The 26436-nt window shown below is 34.1% G+C and overlaps 2 protein-coding genes across 3 annotated transcripts in view; one reads left to right on the forward strand and one right to left on the reverse strand.

The window, feature by feature from the left end:
* Positions 1-24247, forward strand: part of LOC128987759 (iron-sulfur clusters transporter ABCB7, mitochondrial) — a 48686-nt gene extending 24439 nt beyond the window's left edge. Inside the window, exons 5-14 of one of the 2 annotated variants that reach the window (XM_054408770.1) lie at positions 9986-10152; positions 11585-11686; positions 12632-12808; positions 13547-13721; positions 18973-19130; positions 19792-19955; positions 20520-20649; positions 21064-21207; positions 21787-21918; positions 23442-24247. In XM_054408770.1, the coding sequence (XP_054264745.1) occupies positions 9986-10152; positions 11585-11686; positions 12632-12808; positions 13547-13721; positions 18973-19130; positions 19792-19955; positions 20520-20649; positions 21064-21207; positions 21787-21918; positions 23442-23663 (1571 nt within the window). In that variant the 3' untranslated portion in view covers positions 23664-24247. The remainder of the gene's footprint in view (positions 1-9985; positions 10153-11584; positions 11687-12631; positions 12809-13546; positions 13722-18972; positions 19131-19791; positions 19956-20519; positions 20650-21063; positions 21208-21786; positions 21919-23441) is intronic. The other variant, XM_054408771.1, reaches the window with a different exon arrangement.
* Positions 1755-8844, reverse strand: LOC128987758 (uncharacterized). The gene is made up of 2 exons (XM_054408769.1): positions 8035-8844; positions 1755-6180 (listed from the first exon to the last, which is right to left on the reverse strand). The coding sequence occupies exons 1-2, from the start codon at positions 8710-8712 to the stop codon at positions 1840-1842; spliced, it is 5019 nt and encodes a 1672-aa protein (XP_054264744.1). The 5' UTR covers positions 8713-8844; the 3' UTR covers positions 1755-1839.
* Positions 24248-26436: the final 2189 nt, after the last annotated feature.

Genomic DNA, 26436 nt, shown 5'->3' on the forward strand with positions numbered 1-26436 from the left:
TTTCATAATTCAGAGTACAGAATCAAAGAACACCACACCTGCACTACAGAAAACCTAATATATCAACTGGAATGTCAACAATGCCAGGCCCAATATATAGGCATGACAAAAAACACCCTAAGAGAAAGAATGAATGGCCACCGCCAAGATGTCAAAACGGGTAAAGAAAAACCTGTGGCCCTCCATGCCAACAATCACAACATGGACTTTGATAGTTGCTTCACAACTAAAGTAATAAAATCACTTCCAAAGGATGAATGCAACCCTTCCATGTTAAGAAGGTGGGAACTGGCATTCCAGTATATAACCAACTCCAGAACTCCCCCCAACCTTAACCTAAGATAAACCTGTCCCAGCAGCTAGCTAAATACATAATAGGCCTAGTTTGTATATAAAATATTATATGTGTGTGTGTAAGTAAAGTTGTGTACATAGTTGTAAATAGACCAATGAGATGTGGCAACCCTGCATAGTTCATGACAGCAGCCATTTTGTAACTCTTTCTCTACACTTGACAAAGTCCCTTAGGGGACGAAATATTGTGTGCACAGTGTTTTTCTACTTGTTCTTGTTGTATGACCTACCCACACTTTCAAGGTAAGCTAGCTGCTATCCTCCTTTTTCTACAATTTAAAAATGTTAAACAATAATTCATGGTAGAGTTACCCATGAGACAAATAATTTTTACAAAATAATTACTACTACAAGCCACTAGATATTCTAAATTTACTAAAATATTTAAATTTAATACTATTATTATTACAAAAGGTATAATGTTACCTGGATCTGCCAGAGTAATCCAAAAGCTGTCTGTCGAGACAATGCGTTTCGAAGCATTAATAGCTTCATCATCAGGTCTTCAAGAACACTTATCACTCATCGGAGGTCGTCAAATAAATATAATTTTTACAAACATACATACGAAAAATAGTAGGCCTACGAACCGTCATGACAAACCTGTCTAAGTGCGCGCACGCGGTTCGTAGGCCTACTATTTTTCGTATGTATGTTTGTAAAAATTATATTTATTTGACGACCTCCGATGAGTGATAAGTGTTCTTGAAGACCTGATGATGAAGCTATTAATGCTTCGAAACGCGTAGTCTCGACAGACAGCCTTTGGATTACTCTGGCAGATCCAGGTAACATTATACCTTTTATAATCTAAAAACAGTAATCCTGAGACAAGAAACAACATGAAGCTATTATTATTACTACTAACCCTGGACTTACTCAATTAGATTAGCTATCCGAGGCCGGCAGTACAATTTTGTCCCAGGACGAAATTGCACCGTCACAGTACTTATACAATTAATGACGATCACACCTTACTAAACAGCAAGGAAACTGTTTAACTAATGGCTCCGCATTACTAACTTAACTGTATGAAATTATTACAAACTGCTGTTTAGTTAAAAAAAAACAATTTCTGCTCGTATTAAGATTAGTGTGTAAAAATAAGATCTGGATTAGTGAGGGTTTACTGATTTAAATTGTTTTTGCAATGTTTGGACTACAGCCTATGTGTTTTATTGCTATGTTGCTACTCTCTGAAAAAACAGCAACAGACAGGATGTTAACAAGAAATAGAAATTAGACCTTAATTTGATAAAATTTGTTTAATGTTCTTTAACTGGTAACTGTAAGTGTTTTAGATTTAATTTTTGACTGGATTTATTTTTAGAAGTTTATTTTTATTTTACCATCCAGCCTATTTCAACCCACTTTTATCTTGACGATATGTATAAATTTCTGATTATAAACACCAAAATTGTAGGTAAAAAAAATAGCAATTAGATTTGTTTGAACAAACTTATTTATTAACATACCATTTCATAATTACCATGCTTTCTTCGGCCTACTGCCTGAAATCCCAGTTTTATTAAATAGTTTTGCGGGTTTTATTTTTGGTGATTTTGATTTACGTTTGATTAAACCCCTTTGAATTCTCTCACTCCTTTGTCGGGGCTGAGATTCATTAGTAGTGTGTGCAGGAACATAGTGAGTTTCAAAAGAATACTGTTCCATTTTTTGTTTTAGCCCTTCATATCTTCGCTTTTTCTGTTTAATGACTGAGTTCCTACGACCGGTTGATACTACCGTATCACTCAAGCACTTATTGTAGGTTTTGCTTTCTGGTGAGAACTTTCCACTGGTATCCTGCGAACCTGAATAACTCATGTTCAAAACTGTACTCTCTTGTATTCCAGAATAGCTGGTTGATTTAAAAGTGTCAAGTTTATCACCCTTTCGTACATATTTTTTTACTCCTTTGCTTTCTACCTGAGTTTCAGTAGAGGTTGTAAATTTGTTGTTGTCTTTAGAACTGTAGTAAAGCGTTTTAACAGTTTTGTCATTTCCATAGTATTTTTTATTGGGATAGTACATTGTATTTTGGTATCTTTGGTTTCTATGCCTTGAAGTCAGTTTAGTATCTAATTTGTTAAGGACATATTTTACAGGGGTCCCAAGGAAGGAAACTAAATTGCAGTCCCTATTGTTACGTTGGGGCTTTTTTACTATCGTTGGATACAAAGGCTGTGGTTTAGTTGCAGCCTGTTTGAAATATCCGCGTTCATATTGCTTAATTTTGTCTTGATCCAACCAACTGTTCTCCTGGACAAATTCTAATTTGTTATTGGATCCTATGAGTGCATTTGTCTCTTCCTCTGATGGAAACCGGAAAGGTGAGTCGTTTTTGTTAGTGCATTGTTTATTGAAATGGCGACAGTATTCTCCATGGTATACTCCAGTGGGATGTTTTACTGGTTGAGCAATATCCTCCTTTTCTGCTTTATTAATAATATCTCTCTCTGGGAAATACGAGTCATCCATAATACAGTTGTTGTTTAATATGGCAAATTCTTTATTTTTACAAGACTGATAACCTGTTCTTAATCTCTCTCTGACATTTATCTGGTATTTGTTGTTATTTTTGTTGATGACATGTATGTACGTGTTTGTCTCTGTAGATGTCCCTGATGATTGCAAATGTTTCTTCGGAGCCTCATTTCTCAGATTTTTATTTACTTTCTGTATTGTAGATTTATTAATCTTACTCTTTTCGGATGTTATTTGACCACCTGAATGACCTATTAAATCACCTCCTTTCATTTCAATTCCTTTCTTGATACTTTTTTTCTCAACCTTTGATTTCTTAACATCCTTTAATAATTTAAATTTTTCAGAGTCTCTATTTTGATAGCCTAAAGAGTTGGCTGGTGTATCTGTGTAAAGCGGAATTTCATTCGTATATTTACTAACAAATGAACTCGTAAAATCTGATAATGGTGCATCAGTAAAATTATCTTTATTTTCATTATGTCCGGTGCTTGCCTGGGGAGTTTTGGAGCTAGTACCCATTAACAAAATTTTGGATTCAAGTTTACTTTTAAGAATTTCACTACAAAGATTATTTACATATTCATTGTTATCAAAGTTAGTGGTTACCACTCTATTATTGTTACTTGTACCACACAATGATAGGCACATCTTTTGGTTTTTCTTCAAGATGTTATTTTTAGCTGTAACCTTTAGTTTCCCCTTATCGTTCTCTCCAATAAAAAAATTTGGCCTTAAGTAATTTAGTTCTTTTTGAAAGTTATTGTTGTTAAAATATTTTGAGATATCGGTCATTACTTTGATGTTTTGTAAAAAATGTTGTGAAGTGTTTAAATCTCCAGTCACTGACCCCTTGTTTTGACCGTAGTTTATTTTAGCCTCTTGAGGAAAAACGTACCCAAGATTTTTATTGCAATGTTCAACTTTATGATCAACTTCTTCCAACTCACTTTCTTTCTTACATTGGTTATCTGTTCCATTGTACTGAGTAAATTTCTTTATTCCATTATGATGATAAATGATTGGACTCAAATAATCTCCTATAACTTCATTTGGTTTCAATGTTTTTTCTTCAGATTTGGTTTTGTGGGAATATTTTTGTAACACATTCTCAACTTGAAGCCACATGTCTGATTTTATCAAGTTAATTGGAGTAAAATTATTTTGTCCAGTTCTTGTACAATCTGGACTATTTTTTTCATTCATAGTATCTTTACAATCAGGTGTATTTTCTGCCCCATTTAATAAATTTACTCCCTGTGAAGTTAAAGTTTCATCAATAAACTCCTTTGACTGTGATTGTTCTTCTAAAGACCACCTGAAACCGTTTTCCGTGTATAGAGGACCACCTCGATAGTCTGTGGTAGGTCTACCGAAGCTGTCAAATCGCAGTAGTGGCCGACCGTGAATGTTAACCAGCAGTTTTCCACTGCAATCGGTCAGAGGCCGGCCATACTTGTCAAACAAATGTAACGGCCTCTTGAAGCTATCAGTTAGTTCGACAATGATACAGTTTGTGTTTGGTTTACGGGTTGGGTCAAATTTAATATCTTTGGGTGAGAATCCTGCAGCATCAAACACTTGAGTATCGTCTTTCGGAAACCCTGTAGCATCGAGCTGGACCACACACTTCCCGTACGGATCACACAGTACGTTGCCCTCACTATCAGTGAGTGGGTAGCCATTAATATCAAACAATCTAAACGGACCCCCACTACTTGTGAGTGTTTGGACATTTCCAAACAAATTGTGTTTATGAAGTGACTCTGAGCTGATGTTTCTCAATATTTTTCCTAATATTCTCGTCTGGTTAATACGAGTGTTGGTTCCAAACTTTGTAAATATTGATAAAAAATTCTCCCAGTTTTGAGAACTGTTGTAGCCGTCAAAGTTTAAAAAGTTTAATTTTTCTTTTTTATAATTTTTGGTCACAACAAATGAGTCTGCACAGTCAGCATAGTGTACTGCATAAGTTTGTTGCTGGGCTGCCCTTCCCCTACCATCCGCTGGAACTAAAAGGTTTTTAAGAAACTTATTTTGATTTACACTATCAGCCATGACTGCACAGCGGTTAAGATACATATGTTCAGAAATCTTTTCCTCTCTACCAACAGCAAATTGATTACATGAGGAGGCATTTAGAATTTTCTCTTTTTGCAGGGTTCTTGTATGATTAAGAACAATTATGTCTCCATCATACAATCGCTTTTGTTCATACTTTTTGTTCATTTGAAGGGAATAAAAGCTCTTTTCAAAATTTTTATTCAACAAACTTGAGGTGTCACTCGAAACAGAGTTGCAGTCTTTGGATTTCTCGCCTTTGGATACATATATATAATTAGCCACCACCGGCCAAAGTCCAACGTTGTTACTCTGAGTTTGAGTTTTTACAGAATCGTCAATAGTGTATCTATTTTGTTTAAAAAGTTCAATAACAGATTGCTCATCATAAATTACTTCGTTTTCGCCAGTAGACCCAAAGTTGGTTGTGTTCTCCATTTGAATTTTGGGCTGTTTTTCCAGACCTCTTTCTTTATATTTAGTATGATTTTTTTCTCCTATGTTTTTAATTTTACTGTTTGTAGTCTTAGGTGTTTTTCCATTTTCAATTTCCAATTTCCTTATATTGCTTTTACATATTTTTCCCTTTTTTACTGTGTTACTAGTGGTTATTTGTTCTTTTCTCTCATTCAGTTGGTCAACATTCAATGTTTCTTTATGTTTTACCTTTTCTGGTGTCATCTTAAATATATCTTCCATATCATTAAGGTTTTCTGTTTTAAGCATTGCTATTAAGGAACATATTTTTTCTTTCAGTTTAGTATACTCTTCTCTATTTACTTTACTTACTAGATTTTCTGTAAATAGGTCCTCATCCAAGTTTTCAAAGAGGTGTTTTTTAGATTCATTTTCCTTTATAAGGTTCATATTTTCACTAGATATAGCGTCAGTATCTCCATTGTCTTCTAAGGAACTGTCATAACTTATGCATTTAGCATTTTCATTCACTGACTCAACACTATAGATTTTGGGAAGGGAATTTTTTATTGTTGGCTCCACCTGTGGTTTCAAAACTACAGTCGGTGGTTCAAAAAATAGCACATCCGGTGAATACATGAATGGAGGGTTAAAAATGTTTATATGTGGATCTTGGACAAAGCTATAATCATTAAATTTATCCCATTCCTTATAATTTTGACACAAGAGGCCTGATCTAAAATAATGTCCCTGAGGCCCTGATGAAGGTTCAGATTGGTTCAAATGTGTTGGTTGTTTTTGTAGAAATTCTTGAAGAAATGTCAAACTTTTGCCATTGCTTGAGTGTTTATCTTGTTTTACCTATGAAAATTAAAATAAAATATAAAGAATATGTTTTGTATTGATAAATTTAAATAGCATGTTAATCCTTAAAGTATGCATGATTTTAATAGTTGAATCTCTTTAGTTGATAGTGAACTAAAAGAAAATCTGTGTATTAGATGTTTGCTTATTCCTTGTCTTAATCTTTTACAATTTCCTATTTAATTATTATTTCAAATACTTATTCATATGAATCCTCTTCCATACATAGCATCAAGTTTTATGTTGCAGATTTGGTTGCGCTTTTTAGGCCGTCAGATAATGCTCTGATAGTTTCTGGTATCTCATGTACGTTAATGTGCTACTTTGCACAGATTGCATTGTTTTGATTGATATTGCTCTCGTTTTGATAAAAACAAGTTTGCCTTGGTCGCATGCATGATACATTTTTAGATTTGTTCTTATTATCGTCCTGCAATGCTAAACGCTAAGATAGCGAGGTGACAAAAATTGAGATTCTAAAATTTAGTTTTTTAAATTATAATTTTTTTTGTCATATAATTTTGTAACTTGTAGTATGTAGTAAAATAAAATATATACAAAGCGCTGCTGGGTGGTTTATAAGTTTAAATGATTAATCTATTGATTTTGCATGCTATCAAGAGCATATTGTTTTCTGAGTATTGTCCCCGTATGTTCTTTTTGCACACGATTAGCAATGAGTTAAAACTAGTGTGTAGATAGGTAGGTAAATATGTATTACCTAGTTTTATTATTTTATTAAGTGATTCAAATTTAACATACAAAAGGAAATATAGGTTAGTAAGATGAAATCCTAGTTAACTTATCAATTTCGGTACATTTTATGTTGCAGCCTAATTCTATTGTATTCATGATATGTAAATTATACCCTAATTAATTTAATTTTTACACACAAATAAATTTTTTCACCAATTTAGTGAATTAATAAAAGTCCTTTACCAGAAAAGTTTCACAATTTAAAATTTACTTTTCTTAGATTTAATCTTTCAAACCAAATGTATAAATGTAGCCTTTTGTGCTCTAAACCATAAATACCCCCGCCGCAGCAAACCTGCCAACTAAGCGAATTTCCATTTTTGTCTTAATTCATTTTCAATTAAATATATTTTAATAACATTAGGTTTAACGAGTACCTAGGTTTGCTGCTACAAGGAAACTAATAAAGTGTGTTTTTTTGTAAAATATTGATAGCTTAGTACAAAATAAATAAATTTGATCAAAATACAAAATATATCCATAAACAAGCAAACTACAACATTTTACAATATTCTCCATAAGAATAACATGGGAATTTTAAATTTACAATTTTTTAAATTTTCTCCGTTACTATTAACCGAACAAAAATACTTTTATATACTAAATTAATTGTTTTTTTAAGCTCTTTAAAAAGGTCTAAAGAGGAATTGGGAAATTTTGTGTTTTGAGGGTCAAAAGTGATAAAAACCAATTTTTACCCCATAAAACCCCCCGTAAAGCCCCGTTCCCATGGTCCGATCATGCTGGTTCGCGAACTCATTCAAGTTTATCCCGCTTTACACCTTTAAAACAAATTTCATCAAAATCGGACAAAAATTACCCAAGTTATCGCGTTCACGGACGTATATATATATATATATATGTCTATATATACATAGCCTATATCTATATACATATATACAAATTTGAACGAATGGTGTATTATATACATAGCCTATATCTATATACATATATAAAAATTTGAACGAATGGTGTATTTGGCCTCTGGGGACATCAAAATGAAAAAGTAAATCGGTCCCGGGTCTAGGTCTTACCGTGCCACCTATGGTAATAGCTACTTCCCTATAGGGAAATTCGCTAAAACATACTACTTACATTTTTTTCCATCTCAAACTCCTCTTCTGGTTTGTTGAATTGTAATTCTATCAGGTTTCTCTTAACACAATGTTCAACAGCCAATTTCACTTTAGACATTTCCTTTAGGCATAACTCCATAGCATCAACAACTTCAGAGACCAAGTTCGCTTTGCTTGGATGGTCTTCTTGTTTACCTTGTGATTTGTTCACAATTTCCTGTATTGGATAATCTTGTGATTTCATCATCTCCCACAATGTTAAGTATTGTTTTTTCACCATCACTATCTCTCCTACTGTTATTCCTGAATCAATTTTTGTTTTGACGTTGCCTATTTCACAAATGGAAAATAACAAATCTCCAAGTAAATTTAGAAACTTGATTAATCTGGTAGGAAGTTCACTATTGTCTAAATGGATGTTTTTTACCTCTATCATAAACTCATCTGCTCTACTAAAGCAAGGATACATGTGTTCATCACCACTGATACAACTTCTACCTAAAGAGAAAGTGATATCGTCATTTGAGTTTTTATTCTGGATTGTTTTGTTCACTAAAGAGTTCAAAATATTTACTGTATTTGTTAAACTCTTATAGAGCACTTGTGGTACAACATTTTCTCCAAGCAAATGTTCGTTTTTGACTTCAAATAATTTACATTCAATGTTTTCTAACTTTTCTATGAGAGTTTTCAACATGTTTGCTTTGTTATATTCGTGTGAAGTAGACTAGTTATTTTAAAATTCAATCTAAGGATAAATTGTTTGGACAATTTATATATTTAGGTGTAAAATACAAACCTATTTTGCTTTAAAAAAGGTTACACTATAATTTTGAATGTTTGAAAACAAATTAATTGTCAACAAGTTGTTTACACCTCGTCAGCTGGTATTTCTGTCATAAATTTACAAGTCACAGATGTTGTAATTAAAATTGGAAACATTAATGCTGGAAAGTACAGTATAATTAAAATTAGTAATAACCCCACTATTATATGATCATTGACTATATATTATTCAAGTGTAGCTATAATCAATGATTTCAGGTCACTGAATTTTTTTAAACAGCAAAACTATTTTCATATTATTCAGATTTATTTTTTACTGATTGTTGTAACTAAGGATTCAAACAAAACAATATCATGATAGGAGAGGTTTTTGTTTTTAGTCTTTTGTGATTGAAGATATTTTATCAAAGCTTTGTACCATATTGCCAAATAAAAATACAATGCTTGCTTTTAATTTTGTCTCAAATTTAAATACAGTCGAAACTTGTTAGTATGAACCTCGGTAAAACAAATTCTTCGATAAGACAAATTTTTTTAATCTTCTTGAAACTTTCATAAAGGATAATGCTAAAAACACCTCTGTACAATGTAGTAATTAGGTTAAAAACCTCTATAAGACAAATTTGTTTGTGACATGGGCTAGGACTGATTAACCTCTAGACAACAACTATTCTTAGCACAAAACCTCTACAAGACGAATGCGACCTCTATAAGATGAATTTCTCATGATCTTAAACAAACTACTACTACCTACTAAACTACCAAACTACTATCTTACTATGGGTTTCTCATAGTATGTAGTTTTCAAAACAAACAGAAGTTCGTCTCAACATGAATCCCCCACCAATCCCTCTTCCTTTCTCAGTCATTGTCTCAGAGTGAGGAGAAACCTCTATAAGACAAATAACGGCAGTATAAGAATATCTCAATAGTACGAATTTTTCCCCTACCCCTTTGAAATTTGTCTTATAGATTTTGACTGTATCCTCAAAAAAAAGCTTTTATTATTTGTAATTTCTGATCATTTAAAATTAGTTTTTAAACTACAAATGATCTAAACCGGTGTCAGCGACAGCACATATTGAAAATAAAATATCACAAGGGATTCAAAGCTTAAAAAACAATTTAACTATGTAATTAGGGATGTGAAGGGCCGGTTTTCACATTTACTTGGTTTGTTGCAGATGGAGTTGCGCGGGCAGGGGCAGCTGGGTTTAACGAGTTGCGCAACGCAGTGTTCGCCAAAGTTGCGCAACACTCCATCCGACGCATTGCTCGCAACGTGTTCCTCCACCTCCACAACATGGACCTAAGCTTCCACCTGAGTCGCCAGACTGGAGCTCTGTCTAAGGTAGGAAACATTACACTGCTGCAAGTTACAATCAGAGGAGGAGCTGTTTGTTGAAAATGTGATAAATTGCATTGGTGTGATCCCCAGGTTTTACAAGGCCATTTGTCTACTGTGGTCATCTTCTGCTGATCTTTCAGTTACTCTCCTAGTACTTACATCAATCCATAACAGATCATTAGCCACTTCTACCTTCATCTCTATTTGGAAATTTGCTATTGTTCACCTCTGACTCTAGATCAATGAGCATATTTCTTGTTATTTCTAATTTTTTTTTTTTATAACAGTGCATAATTCAAATCAAATCAAATAAAAAATTCTTTATTTATTTCATGCACATAGGTACACATAAATAGTGTCAAACAATTACATTAAAAATACATTAGTCTCCGAACCTTAACTATTAACATAATTTGTCTTGAAATATACTTTTAGTTCTTTTGTGAACAAAGGTGGAAAAATTCATCCAAAGAATAAATTGGTTTGTTTATTATGAATTATTTGAGTTTCTTCTTAAATTTTTCAATATTCTTTTCAGACTTTATATTTGTTGGTAAATAAATAAAGAATTTCTTTCCCGAATATGTTGGGTTTTTCTCGTAAAATTTTAATCTATGATGATTTGGGGTTATTTCATTTTTATGTATTGTTCTTGTGGCATATGGAAGATTTAGAACTTACTGCCTCATTTTTAGAAATTAGTATGCATTCATAGATGTATTGTCCATAAACTGTGGGGATCTTAAGATTTACAATGTGTTCCTCTTTGGCTGATTGATCATAGTTTAGTTTAAGAATAATTTTTATGGCTCTTTTTTGTTCTTTTAAGATACTTTCCAAATTTATTTCCCGTGTTGCTCCAAATAGACACAATCCAAAACTTATGTGTGAGTGAATATATGAAAAATAGATATGACTTAGTGTCTCCGATCCACAGCATAACGACATTTTCCTAAGAGCATATATACCAGAGTTAAATTTTGTTAACACCCTACCTACATGATCATTCCAATCTAAATTTGCATCCACTGTTAAACCAAGGAAGCGTGTACTTGTCTTCTCCTCAATCATCTGTAAATCTGACATAATAGTTAAATCCTCATTTTTTTTTTTTTTTTTGTAGCAATACCTATTTTGGGTAGTTTTAAATTGCATGAAGTTAGTTTTTAGTGTGTTTAGTAACAAATTATGATTTTTTAAGTAATCATTTAAATTTTCTAGCTCTACAAACAATTGTATTTCCATTTGTGCTATTGAGTTTGATGTTATTTTTAACTTGGAATATTTGGAATTAATATTGATATCCTATCCTTTGTTATTAAAAAAACAAGTGATTGAAAATGTTGCGATGCGTACAAGTAAACAAAGAATTTTTTTCAAACCAGGTAAATATTTCATATTATATTAAACTATTAGACTTGACTTCATTTTCCAGACTATAGACCGAGGCAGCAGAGGTATCAACTTTGTGTTATCAGCGATGGTGTTCAACATCGTACCCACAGTGTTTGAACTGACATTAGTCAGTACTATCCTGGTATGTTATTTGATTACAAAAGAAATTAAAAAATATTTTTTATACATTCATTAATACTTAAGCCGAAGTGATTGTTCAATTCATTTCACTGTGTCTACTTTTATTACGAGTTTCCGTCATCTAATGAACAAAAATCCAAATCCTTATTGTTATGTTTGGGGTAGACACACAGAGTAAGGATTGAGTAACAGCAACTGGTGCAGTCTGGTTTGAGGTGCAACTCAGGAAACATCCACCCATCCCATAAAATTACACCTGAGCTGTCCACTGGTCATTTAAAGTAGACCTCTTTCGCAAAGTTTTAACACAGTTGGGTGATCTCCTTATAAGTTGCACACCAGACGTGAACAAACTGGAATTTGTACCCTCAATCGACTGTGCTGTATCTTGGCTGGTTGTGTCTAGGCTATTGGTCAGTCCTGACGGTTTACTTGACCTACTACAACACTGGTCAAACAAAAGCATAGCATTATCAGTCCTCAAATTGACCACCAAGTAGAAGCAGATATCAAGTATAACTTAGCCTATTTGTATGGTTACTCACATAAATAGTTTTAAGTGGAAGCTTGATTATGTTACTCTTATGTCCGATATATCAGCCTTTGTAGCTGGAAGGGGTTATCCACTATCTTAAGCCTAATAAGCATTTTGAAAGAAATATAGTTTTCATGTATATATTTCCCAAAGGAAATTGTACAGTTCGTTTATACACTCAACCAGTTTATTTAGATCATCTCATGGTTTCTGAAATACTACGAATCCATAACAGATTAACTGTGTACTTTGCAGTTGAGTTTTTCCAGCATAAGGTCACCAAATTTTTTGATTTTTGTTCAGTGGAACTGGTAGGTAACTTGTGCTTTTGGATTGAAGATAAGTTAATATAGCCTTATTGTAGAAAGATGGGCTTAGAAAACATAATTGCTCAGGGTTGTATTCTGACAGGGGCTCAAGTGTGGCGGTGGGTTTGCTCTGCTGTCAGTTGGATGTGTGGGCCTCTACACGGCGTTCACTCTAGCCATTACACAGTGGAGAACCAAGTTCCGTGTCTTCATGAACCGAGCAGAGAACGAAGCTGGCAACAAAGCCATCGACTCGCTTATCAACTACGAGACTGTCAAAGTATGTCAAAGAAGCTTACCTTTTACAGTTTTTTATCATCTTTAAACGCCTTACAAAGCTACTTTTTTCATGTAGGTAGATAAATTTGTAATATCTTATTTTATAAAGTCCTTTAAAATAACGTGTCTGATGTCAGATTACTTAAAAGTTCAGGGCTTATGCAATTTCGGGTTGATGAACAAAGTTGCTAATTCATCTCACTTTTATAACTCTAAAAGGAGTACTAAATTTAATTTGCCAAACACTATCCACTCAAAAATTAGAAATAGGTGTCCCCGGACTTTACCCTGTATTTAGTTACAACTTTAATTTGGTACAAATTTTTACAATTCTTCTCTTATCTGTTTTATCAAACTTGTGCTAATATAAACTATAAATTTCAGCTAAAAAATAAAGTATAATGATTTTAAAACTAGAGCCCTTATGATATTGGTATCAAGTTATAATATAATGACTATAGATTACAACCCGTTCAGTTTAGTTTGTTAAGTGTAGTAAATAGCTAACAAATTATTAAATGTGTATCAGTGCCAAATATACGTGTGTATGTTGCAAGAGTCAAAATTTTTTTGGCTGTATAAACCTCTCATAAAGACAGCAGCAGAACACTTTTTAGATCTTATTCCTTGAAATCCAACCTACTTTACCCTCATATTTGTTACTTTATTGATCCTACTACTGCACAGGCAAGTTAATAAAATAACTTATCTAAAGCTTAAGTGAATGTTCTTTGAACAGTATTTCAACAATGAAAAATACGAGGCCGACAGATATGACAGGTCGCTGAAGAAGTATGAAGACGCCAGCCTCAAGACAAGCACCAGTTTGGCGCTGCTCAACTTTGGACAGAATGCAATCTTCAGTGGTGCAATAGGCATGGCAATGGTCATGGCTGCACACCAAATAGCTCAAGGTATTTATTCTAATTTTAACTGTAGAGCAGGACCTAACTAGAGAGGGGGGGGGGGGTGGAGAAAAGTTTTAAATAATTTATTTATTGTAATTAATTTATTTGTCTAGATTAAATGATAAACAAGTTTATTTTTATGATTCAGAAGAGGCAAATAATATACGCTGTTCAAAAAGAGAAAATGAAAATTGCTATCCAAATCTTATAGCTACAAGAGTTATCCAACCTATTTCGAAAAATGAATCCATACTTTCAAAACTTTGGGACAGGTATTAATAGAAACCCCACTGAACAACGTGAAAACGTTCTGATGCGGGGCATATACTGTGACTAACACACAACACGTTAACAAACTATCAATGGTGTTGCTGCTTTAGCCTATTCAAAGCAGATTATGGCTTTCCAGTTGATAACCCAGAGTTTGTGGGTAAAAAATTGAGCACATTAAATGGCTGATAACTCCACTTTTCAGGATTCTCTACGGAGAAAATTAGTTTGATTAGGGGGATGCCTAGGCAACGGTTTTCTTCAATTCTCAACGCTGGAAAAACTTTGTTGCAACATGTTTGCTCGAATTGAAGCAGATCGATTATCATTCATTAGAAGTTATCAGTTAAAACTGAGAGCAGAAATAATGTAGGTGAATCTTGACGACACAAATAGAGATATTTAAAATTAGTTTCTAACATGTGTTTAAACAACTCTAAGCTGTAACAAACTAGAATTACTCGAATTTAAGCATAACGTTTTCCTCGGCGTCGTGGTTTCATACTATGCGGCTCATTGAGCCGCACGGGTTCTCTAGTAGAATAGTTATTTGTGTAACTAGTGTGCAAAGTGGCACTTAGCTGCACACAAGAGGAATGTTTACACATGAACCGCAGGCAAGTGTGGAAAGTTTCTCGAGCAGCAAAGGCACTTTGCACTCGTGTTACACATTATATTTTTCCTACAGTTACTATAAGGCATAGAAATAATTAGTCTTTCAAACAGTAAACAGCACGTTTTAGGTTACTTAGGTTAAATCCAAGTGTTGAACGTAATGGGAATCAACTACACCAGCTGATCATAGTTGTAGTATCTTTAAGTGATGCCTATTACCAAGCGCACACGGATTACGTGCATATGAAAAGCACACTATTTTGTGTTGTTTGATTGGAATACTGATGTGCAGCAAAGAAAAGCGTGCGGCAAAAGTAAGTAAATGCAGCAATCAACATCTTTCTGTACTATAATCAGTGCAAGGAAGCCCACTTTATCAGGTGACTGTAGGAAAAATATTTTGTACTGGCAAAAAATGTTATGTTTTTTATCACTGCTGTAATATAATCATTGAGCTATCAATTAATAATGCTATCCAACAAAATGTCAACATTGACAAAGGTTTGGACAGTTCCCATAAAACGTAAAATACCCCCGCCGCAGCAAACCTGCAGACTAAGCGAATTTCCATTTGCCTGATGGGATTTAGACTAAAATGTCTCCTTAAAAATATCACGTTTATTCCCTATTTAAATAGAATCAGTTTAACACATACTTAGGTTTGCTGCAACAGGGAGGGTAAAAGTGTTTTTTTATGTAAAATGTTAATAGTTAGTAAGAAATAAAAACATTTTCCAAATTTGGGCAAAATATGTTAATAAACAAGCACACTACAACGGTTTACTTATTCTCCATAAGAATAACATGGGAATTTTAAATTAACAATTTTTGGAATTTTCTCCGTAACCATTAGGCGCATTATAACGCTTCAATGTACTAAATTATTTGTTTTTTTAAGCTCTAAAAAATAGTTTGGAAAGAAATTTCAAAATTTTTATGTTTTTTGGGTCAAAAATAGGAAAAACTCATTTTTACCCCATAAAAGCCCCCATAAACCCCTGTTCCCATGGTCCGATCATGCTGGTTCACGAACTCGTTCGAATAAACGTAGGTTTACACGTTTGTACAAAATTTCATCAAAATCGGATCATTTTTGCTCGAGTTATCGCGCTAACGGACATATATATATACATATATATATATATATATATATGAATTTGAACGGATGGTGTTTTTGGCCTCTAGGAACCTCAAAACGAAAAAAAAAATCGGTCCTGGGTCCAGGTCTTACCATGAGTACTACGGTAATAGCTTATTCCCTATATGGGAAATTCGCTAAAATGCGAATGGTGTAAATAACACCAAAATAAAAATAAAAGAATGTTTGAACAAAATCTGAATTCCCTCCATCCCTCATGCACATTTTCTATGTCCAAACATTTTACTCCATTCACGCCTGTCAACTGGTGATAAACTTCAATAGTGGTTGACATCTGAGACCTCAGAATTGACTCAGAGGGAGTGTCAAATGGTGTGACGAGGCTAGTTGTCCCATAGGGGTGGCCGGTGGGTATCTTTTAGAATTGTAGTGGATGAAAAAATGAACGCGACTTTGAACAACTAGGTCTCAGATTTGAACTATCTAGCGTGGCTGTCACGGAAGCTCGATGGAGATTCAAGACCTTAATTTGTGTACAATCTTTGTAAAAAGTGTAAGGGTTCATATTATTCGTGAATATTTATAATAAAACTAAACCCTTACTAGCAGAATCGCCTCGCCAATTCGCCGAAGTTCCAAAATGTAAACAAAACAAATTAGCAGATGACACAAGTTCAGCAACAGCTGATCTTGTGATTCACCGCCATACCACCGGGCCGCGCATCAGTCGCCCGCGCCTGCGCAGGAACCCCAGCCACAGCGCTGGATGTGCGCGGCGCTCGCAGAGACAGAGTGAGTCGGGGTCGGCGAGAGTCGACAGTCAGCAGGAAGCAGGAGCAGTGGCCTGAGCAATTAGGCAGAAGACGGACGCCCGACTCTACACGCCAAGTAAGTGGACGCCATTCGCCATTCGCCGTTGTTACTATCCTAGGGCGCCTAGGATAACTCGACCTCACTCGCTATCGTTTATTTCCTGTTAATTAATTACGCTATTTAAGTCAAACGTCCGCGGGAAGTTTCGTCTTAAATTTAATTGAATTATTAACAGAGATCGATTTATTTAAACCGGTGAATATCTTTATCGTTTTACTATAACATAGAGTGTTATCTGTTTTGTTAAAATATCTCTGTAAATATATAACGATCAGCTTTGATTTTTGGAATATCTTAATTTCGTTCAATACATAACTTATAGACCGTGAGTTCAAAGAAGTAACGGTCAGAACGAGATCCGCCCGGTTATAATTCCTTTCTGTTTTAATTGTGTTGTTTTATTTGTATTGTTTAAATCTATTCAAGTTCGATCGGTTTCGGTCACGCAAGGTGGCTTTTCATATTCGTGTGTTTTTTTTTGTTTGCTTTGTTTATCGCGTAGGTCCGTGAGAACACGGTGTTACCGGTACCTAAATATAATGTGTGGTGTTTAGTTTGTAGTCAATGTTGTTCGTAATTACTGTAGCAGCACTTCAGCTGTGAGGTATTTTATCTATGGGAATAAGAGTTAATTAATAGTGGATTTATTAGAGTGATTTTAATACTTTGTTGGCTTCTTTACTAACTAACACGCTTTAATTTGCTTGTACATATTTCAGAACTATACTAACCATTGTAGCTATTCATTATCTTTTATACTAGAACCAGTGCACAGTAGTTATGTTCTATGTCGTTGCTTAGCCGCTATTAACTGTTAATGTTCTAGGTAGTTGCTTTACTATTCTTTACCATATTTACCACTTCATTATTAATTATTCATGTAGCCTTCCACTAATTATTGATGTGTTGAACCATATGCATTTAAATATTCTAACTTATGATACGACACCGCTACTAACACACTAACCTTAGAAATTGCTTCAAATCTTAGCATAACGCTTAACCTTTGCTTAACCTTTGACTATTAACGCTTAACCAAGGCTTTGGGGATTCGTATTGGCTTTGGGAATTTTAATTCGCCGTGACGTTAGACAGTTAAGCCCCAACTTCTGTTTCCATTCTTCACCATTTCCTCGATTCCTGGACTGTTGCTAATTGAGTGATCTGTGTATCGTATGTGTTGTGTGTGTGCAGCTAACTGCTTTGGTTAGCTGTAGTTTGCTAAGTAGCTTTTCTTCTTTCTCTATTACTTCGGGCACACCGGAAATAAGTTAGATTTAATTAGCACTTAAGCTCTTAGCTATAAGTCTCCTACTCTGTCCTTTTATGACTATGAATGTTTGTTGCTTGCCACAAACTTTTCTTTCTTCTTTCTCTATTACTTCGGGCACACCGGAAATAAGTTAGTTATAAGTTAGCTTTAACCTATTCTGGAAAACCCGGAAATAAGTTAGTTATTAGCTAGATTTAATCTATTCCGGAAAACCCGGAAATAAGCTATTTATAAGTTAGCTTTAATTACTTCGGGCACACCGGAAATAAGTTATTTATAAGTTAGACCTAAGCTATCCCGGAAAATCTGGGAATAAGTTAGTTTTTAGTTAGGCTTAATCTATTTGAAATAAGTCTTTGTGTGCTCAACCTGTCTGTGTGTGTGTGTGTGTGTGTCTCGTATGTTACTCTTTCTATAACGATCCTTCTCCGCCCTACTCTGTATGTTCGTTTGCACCTTTCCATATTCCTACTCTCTCACGGGGCTTTGAACTAGTCCACTCGCCCGAAACGCATTGTATTATTTTAAATAATAAAGACGCATCTAAACTAATTCTGCTCGGTCCGTGGCGCATGGACGGAGGGTATTAAATTAAATAAATAATTAACACTCCACCGAGGAGGTTGTGAACAGAGTCGCGCACGAAGCTATAACTTCGAAACAAAATATCGCCCTCCCTCTTTTATTCACTCGTTTCCTGGCAATGATGAGGCACGAATAAAGCCAAGAGGCAAAACATTCCCGCCTGAGCCAGGAAAACGACTTTAGGATACAAAAGCGGGAAACTCGACCAAAATTGACCCCCGGAATAACCCAGCACGGCTAGGCTATCAGGGACGCGTAACTCCCCGACCCGACAAATTAACGAAAAACACCCGGAAGCGGGTTACAAAAGCAATGAGTCATTTTCATTCCATGGTTTTTATAGTTTAAATTTCTTTATTACTTAAGGTCTTCTAATGGTATTTTTAATGTTATTGCCAATACTTTTTTTGTAGTCTGATTTCTAACCATATATCCTTAATTATTAGTGTCAATATCTATTATGTTATACCTTCAAGCGATTCTTTGGTTTTTTTGCCGGTCATATGAGCTGATGGACTACAAAGTGTTGTGTTTGTTGGCAGGCAACATGACAGTTGGCGACCTGGTGATGGTTAATGGACTGCTGTTCCAGCTCTCAGTGCCTCTTGGCTTCCTGGGCTCTGTCTACAGAGAAGTGCGACAGGCCCTGATAGACATGCAGACCATGTTCACTCTCATGACCCAGGAGCCCAAAATTAAGGTGAAATATCAAGTAGTAAGGGGTTATTTCCCTTCTGTAATGTAATTTGTCTCCCAAAGGTTGACATCAGTAAAAACTTGACCGGTAGCTGTTGAATTGAATGGCTCTGGATTGCTTTTACAGTTTCCATGGACCTGGAAAGTCAGGGAAATTGGTGTAGGGTGGAAGTCAGGAATGTGAAAAAAGATAAAAGGCTGGGAAATCAAATGAGAAATCTTTGTTTTATTAAATACAGTCAACCAGGGCTAAAAATTATAAAATCTAAGGGTTGTTACAAAATCCAATTATATTTTATCCACGTCAGCAGTTTTTCACTGACCTTTATTGATTCTTTAATCTGTCCTGATCTTGGACTTCTAACATAGTCTATAGCCATCGGAAGATATAATGGAGTAAATCTGTAAATCATTTTCAACTCTGCATGGCCCAGCTACCAAGCCACTACGGGGGAAAGGAAAAGCCATCACATTTAATGTTTAAAGCAAGAGTTCCATTTTGGTATGTTATACTACCTCTCCCATTGCTCAAGTGCTATTCTGATAACCTCTATCACCCTTTTCCTGTTGTTTGTAATAAAATGCCTTAATTTGTTGTACTATGTTTAATCTGTTTTATAATTAGTTATTCCTAAGTATTTGAGTAACATTAATTTTATCTTCAGAACAAAGAAAATGCTAGTCAAATGGTGATTACAAGAGATAATTCAACAATTGAGTTCCGAAATGTCAGTTTTGGCTACGTTCCAGAGAAGCCAATCTTTGACAACCTCAATCTTACGATTCCCGCTGGGAAGAAGATTGCAATAGTCGGAGGCTCGGGGTCTGGGTATGTATTTCATTTAAATTGTAGTATATTCCTCATGTACAATTTTATTGGTTATACATGCATTTTTAATGTTTTTATAATGTTTCAACGCCAGCAAAAAAACTCTGTGTGTCACCGATCGTGTTTTAAAATCAAAGACACCGACAAAGGGTTAAAAGTTAAAAATGCACAAATCCACTATTGCCCATCACCATGTTTCTGTATGTTGGTTACCTTGACGCCACTAGTTTAGAAAGTTGATATACAACTTATTCAACCATGATAATAAATTAGTTTGTCTTAAAAATGACATTGATGAATTGTATTTACTTTGGAACATTTTTGAATGATATTATTTATGTTTAATTGATTTAAAATTTTTGGTTTGAACATTTGATGTTACATCCAGTGTTAACAAGCTTTGTAAAAACTTCTTTGCTACATAAATGTCATAAATACATTACAATTGGAAATACAGTTGTGGTAATGGCTGTTTTTATGTGTAAGCACTTCTTAAAATTTTATTTTTAAACTTTTAGTAGAAAGCTATATAATAGTCCCTCCATATAATGTTTAATTTCATAGAAAGTCTTCGATGATCCGGCTGCTTTATCGATTCTTCGAGCCCAACTCTGGAGAAATACTGATCGGTGGAATAAACATCAACGATTTGGACCTCAATTGTCTAAGAAAATCAATAGCGATTGTACCTCAGGTATTAAAACATATTTTTGTACATCAAAATATACTATTTTCTTTTTATTGTTTTCTATTTTGTCTTCAAGCCTTTGACGACAGATTTTTTTATTTCTCTGTTAATAATTTTTTTAGGTTCCCTATTTGATATATGGGAAATTTGCTAAAATGAGTGGCTCTAGTATCTCAAACTTCAGTGTAACAGAGACAAGTTTAGCTCCCAGTGTATATGCACAATGTTTTAAGGGATTTCAACTGCTATTTTAGAAGCATTTGCCTCTTTTTCACATTAAATGCCATTGGCTCAGACAATAGAAAATACAATGCCAGTCTAAAGGATAGCTTTTTCAATTATTTTATAAAATTTCCAATAGCTCAATTCTTTAGTATTGTTTTGATTCTACACAAGCTTATACCAGAATGTGTGTTGTAGGACTCAGTGCTGTTTCATGAGACAATCCATTACAATTTGCACTATGGAGATCTCAGCAAGAGTACGGATGATGTTATATCTGCATCCAAGATGGCCGACCTCCATGACTCTGTGTCGAAATGGCCGCTGGGCTACGAAACTCAGGTGATTACACCATAACACACTTAACATAGCTGTGAGTTTGTTATTCTTATACAACGCAAATGTTATCACGATCGCAGGAAATCATAATGAAGAATCATCACCAATGTTGTCGCTATCGGGAAAATCATCCAAATTTCGCCTTTAAAAAAAGATTACCGATTTTGCTGCAATCACAATAAATTATTGACCTAAAGGTTTTTAAATGGCTTTGCAGGTGTAAATAAAGAAGTAAGTTTTGATCAATTGAGTAGGGCAAGTTTTGCACTGGATTTTTTAAATTTTTAACCTAGAAAACCTCTCCTTGAATTTTATTTTGATGAAACGCTGGACACCCTGAAAACTCCTCCCGTTTTCAAGTGACTAACTATTAACATTAACCCACATTCTAATTATCCTAACTAATTTAACCTAATGACATGATTAGGTAAATGTAGAGTAATAGTTCTTAACATGAAAATAGGAGAAGTTTTCTTACCTCACGAACTGTTGTGTAGTCAAAACACTTTAACCTAGGAAAAGTCCATAAACTAAATTATCCTTTGCAATTTTGAACTTTATTAACCTAATGTATGACTGCAGGTAGGAGAAAGAGGGCTGAAGCTGTCTGGGGGGGAGAAGCAGAGAGTGGCCATAGCTAGAGCTATACTCAAGGGAGCTCCTGTCTTAGTGTTTGACGAGGCTACATCTTCTCTGGACTCGATCACAGAACATGTGAGAAACTTTGTGAACCCGTATAATTTAATAAAAAAAAACTTCAGAACTATTATAAAATTTATTTTTTCATGGAAAGACTTCAGGCCTGGATTTTGAATTGTATAATAAGGAGGATAGCAGCTAGCTTACCTTGAAGAGGTGTAGGTAGGCCATGAAACATACAGAAGAGACAATGCAGGGTGTCCACATTCTGGAAAGTCAGGGATAGTCATGGAAAGTCATGGAAAAAAATTCTGGTCATTAAAAGTCATGGAAATAGGCAAAAGGCCATAGAAAGTCATGGAAATCCCCAATGATGGATGGATTTTAGGGGACCTTTCAATTCTCTAGTCGCCCGTAATCCAGACTATTGTAGCATTTTCCGAATTTTTCACAAATGTACGACAATTCAATTTATACAGTTGTATTAGTTTATGGGTTTTGAGTTTGTATTAGTTCATTGTTGTACCTATTGTACTCAATTGTTATCTGTTAATACATATTTCAGTATTTTTTGTGACATAAATTGTCCATGCAGTATTATTCACGTGTGTACGTTATATTATAATTTTCGAGTAAAGTTCGTGAGTCATGGAAATCAATGTCTAATGGTCATGGATAGTCATGGAAAGTCATGGAAATTGATGACAAAATTTCTGTGGACACCCTGCAATGAACACACAATAATTGGCCCCTGGGGACTTTTTCAGTGTAGAAAAAGTTGTAGATTTTGTAACCTATCTACCACTTTTTCTACACTTGACAAAGTCCACACAAATTATTGTGTGTTCATTGTTTCCTCTATATGTTCTGTGGCCTACCTAAACTTCTTTATGTAAAGCTAGCTGCTATTCTCTTTATTATATTATAAAGTATGAATATTTTTGGTGCTGGATTTAACATTTTTAACTTGCAGTAAAAATGTAATAATCCGGTTTGTTTGGGATAACAGATTACTTAGTGCCATCTTTAAATAGCAGTAATAGCACTAGGGCTGTGTCGATTCTCGATACTATCGTTTCTTAAACGTTGGTATTGGTATCAAGAATCGATCATCAATAATCGATCATCAAGAGTCGTTATCGATACCGATATCTTATATGTAGGCAAAGATCGCGTGATCGAAAAATTTACCATTTCACCGTGGTTGCGGGTAACGGCGATAAAGTTAATAAAGGCGATAAAAATACATTTGATCATTTAAAAGAAAGGTTAAACTACAACTATAATACACTCGTTCTCACTGTCATGTTTACTATCTTGATTACTTTGTCCTGTTTTCAAAATATTTTAATAACAAGCATTTATCAATAGTGCATTAAATACAGCCTGATTTGTAGTTAATTATTCATCATAAACTATATTTCTAAGGTATTATAATTTTTAAGTTTGTTTGCATCTGAAAATATGCTACAATATTCTTTTAACCATTTGATCTATATTGATTGCATTCCTGGCTCTATCATATTCAAATCATACAGTTTTTTCTATTAGTGAATCTATTCCATCACACATGTTCACAAAACACGTATATTTTCCAGAACATCCTGGGAGCTCTACAGCGGGCTACAGAGGGTCGCACGTCCATCTGTATCGCGCATCGCCTCTCCACCGTCATGGACGCAGATGAGATACTGGTGTTGCAGAACGGTCGAGTGCACGAGCGCGGCACTCACCAGCAGCTGCTGGCAGACAGCGGCTCATTCTACAGTCGAATGTGGAACATGCAACATGGCGTGTCTCGTGAGGCCAGTAGCGGCTGAACTAGAGGGAGTGACTACACTGAAGTAGGCAATTCACTGTAGCTAAGACATTCTAGACTTTAAAGGAGTTACTCCCTAAGAGTGTGAGGCTGTTTTTGCTTTGTGAACTTTTAAATGAAAACTACTGAGGAATAATTATTGTCAACTTTCCTTCCACACATTTTAGTCAAATTACGACCTCTTAATTTTACTGTCCCAGTAAATGGAAGAAATGCTGTACAAAGCTAAGTTCATTTCAGTAATGCTAATATTTATCAGCTCATCAACGTTTGTATATAGTGAAAGATGTGAGTTGAGAAAATATTTTGAGATGAATTTGTGTAAACAGTATCGTAAATTATTTTGGAAGGATTTATTTGTTAAAAAGTATTCTACAATTGAATTGTAATATTGATCATATACATCTATATTATATTTTACAACTTTAAAGTTTAAAACTATAAATAAACTTTAGGCCTACAAATAATTTAATTAATTTATTAACAAAATATTAAATACCATTTTTTGTTTGTAAATAAATAGATTGTTATGGTTTTATTTAATTTTAACACACAAAATGGAAATATAAAAATTATTGTTGTATGTAAACTTAAAGCTCTACCTGTATACTATTTTGTAAATAAATACAAACAATAAATTATTGTGCTCAATATACTAAAATGGTTAACTTCATTGTTTTTTTTCCTTCTGAACCACGCCCCCACTCGTGCACCCAAGCGAACCAAATTGGAAGCGTGTTCCCATGGGCAGAGGCGGAGGAGCGGCTTACAACCCTACCTAACAACAAGAAAACCCGTGGAGGAAGGGTTAAAAAACAAAGCACTGTTTGAGAGGAACAGCTATAATATACATTTCAAACAAAATAACAATAATACATCCAGTTAAATTAAACAATCTAATTATCTCTCAGCTCTCCTACCAGCTCACACAGATTCTTATTATCAGAAATATTTTCACCAAACCCAATAATTTTCTAAAGTTGCAGGTTACTTTCTTCTAGACTTTCTAAATTCTTTTAAATAATTTAATAAAAGCAGACAGGTACTGTATAACAATAAACCTTTTTTTTTATTAAATAGATTTAAACTTTGCAAATTAAACCTTTAGGGCCCCCCTAAATGAATTACTAGATATCATTAGACAATTAATAAATGCTTAAAAACTAGGTAACAACATAAAGTCTAAAGTCTAAGTCCATTTAGCAACAGCACTAATAAATAAATGTCTATATAAATACAAATAAAACAAATATCACAGATAACTTGCGGTTCAGGCGTAGCACACCAGAGGGGCAATGAAGCAGGGCGGAGAGGTGGCTAGGGTGGAGGTTGTCTCTCCGCTGACACTTAGCATGATCAGGCATTTGCTCTCCTCTGGGGCTCTGATTAGTGATTAATCAAACATGACATTCAACAAAAACACTAGAAGACGGCATAAAAAAGTGAAATAATTAATATAGAAAGAGGATGCCAAAAGATTTTTGCTGCTCACTCGTGTGTAGCCCGCATAACCTATAAGGTTAGAACAGCAGGAGTAAGAAGAACTCCCAAAACAGACAGCAAACCACTGGTTCACTGGAAGCGTCAGAACATCGACACTTCTAAAACACACCATATAAAAACTAATGAGATCTTACAAAAAAATGAGTCGTGACATTGACCGGTGGAACATAGTCACAGCTCACTTCCCACAACTGATATTTAGAGGAAATGAGAATTTATAATAATAACAATTACAAAATGTTCAAATCAAATCCAAATATTATTTATTACTTGACAGTGCCCCGATGCAATCTTGTATATTAAAATGTACAGTATATGAGTAGTGAACTTCCTTAGTTTATATATTACTTTTAAGGCTATACTTCAATTATTAAAAATACACAAGAAAGAAATAATGAACAAAGAAATACAGTAATGAAACAAACAAGGTATTTGGTATGTTTGGTAAATTTGCGTTTTGGAAATATTTTTTAACTAGTAGTATTCCAACCTATTCAAATATATATTGCATTTTTAATTGTTACCAGTACCTTGGAGTAAGTTTCTATGTCACTGAAGCAATATTTTTTCCTTTCATTATCACCAACACCAATGTTATCTATATTTCCAGTGTGCTGTCACCAATTGCACATATATGAGTTTATGTTACAACTCTTGAATGTGATAAATCTATTTTAAAGTAATGTTTTGTTTTTGTTGTTTAGGTATGTAAATAACCTTTACACACAAAAAATGTATTTTATTGTAATTAACAAAACTCGGACATAAACTAAAACATTTCAAACAGTATTTTTAACTAAACCGTACACATATTGTAGTATAGGATATGCCAATGTTCCATATATGATCCATGGACAAGTGCTTTATTTTTTTTATTAAAGCTATTATTTTTTTTATTTTAATTTCATGTATTTTTTATCAGAGAAGCTTGTTCATGTAAGTATTGTTAATGATTGACCAGTTATAATCATAAAAAAAATAATCATTTTTTAAAGTAAATTCATGCAGTTCTGGTTTAGTAGTATTTCAAATATCATCCATTTTGTTGTCTTATTAACTACTATTAAATCGTAGATTGTGTTCCTATTTATTTTAAATTAAAAAACTTTTAGCATAATATGACTTACATAGAGGAGAACAACCAAAAATATAAATAACTTGTGCTCAAAAATAATTTTATGAGTTAAATCCAGTAATTTAATTTAATTGTTGATCTGTAGTATTTTTTTTAGTGTCTTGGATGTTGACAGGGTTGATAATGCTATCAGGAT

This window comes from Macrosteles quadrilineatus, unplaced genomic scaffold (genome assembly GCF_028750875.1).
Source record: "Macrosteles quadrilineatus isolate MER2022 unplaced genomic scaffold, UCM_ALF_1.0 Scaffold_2__2_contigs__length_208266976, whole genome shotgun sequence".
Classification (NCBI taxonomy): Eukaryota; Metazoa; Arthropoda; class Insecta; order Hemiptera; family Cicadellidae; genus Macrosteles; species Macrosteles quadrilineatus.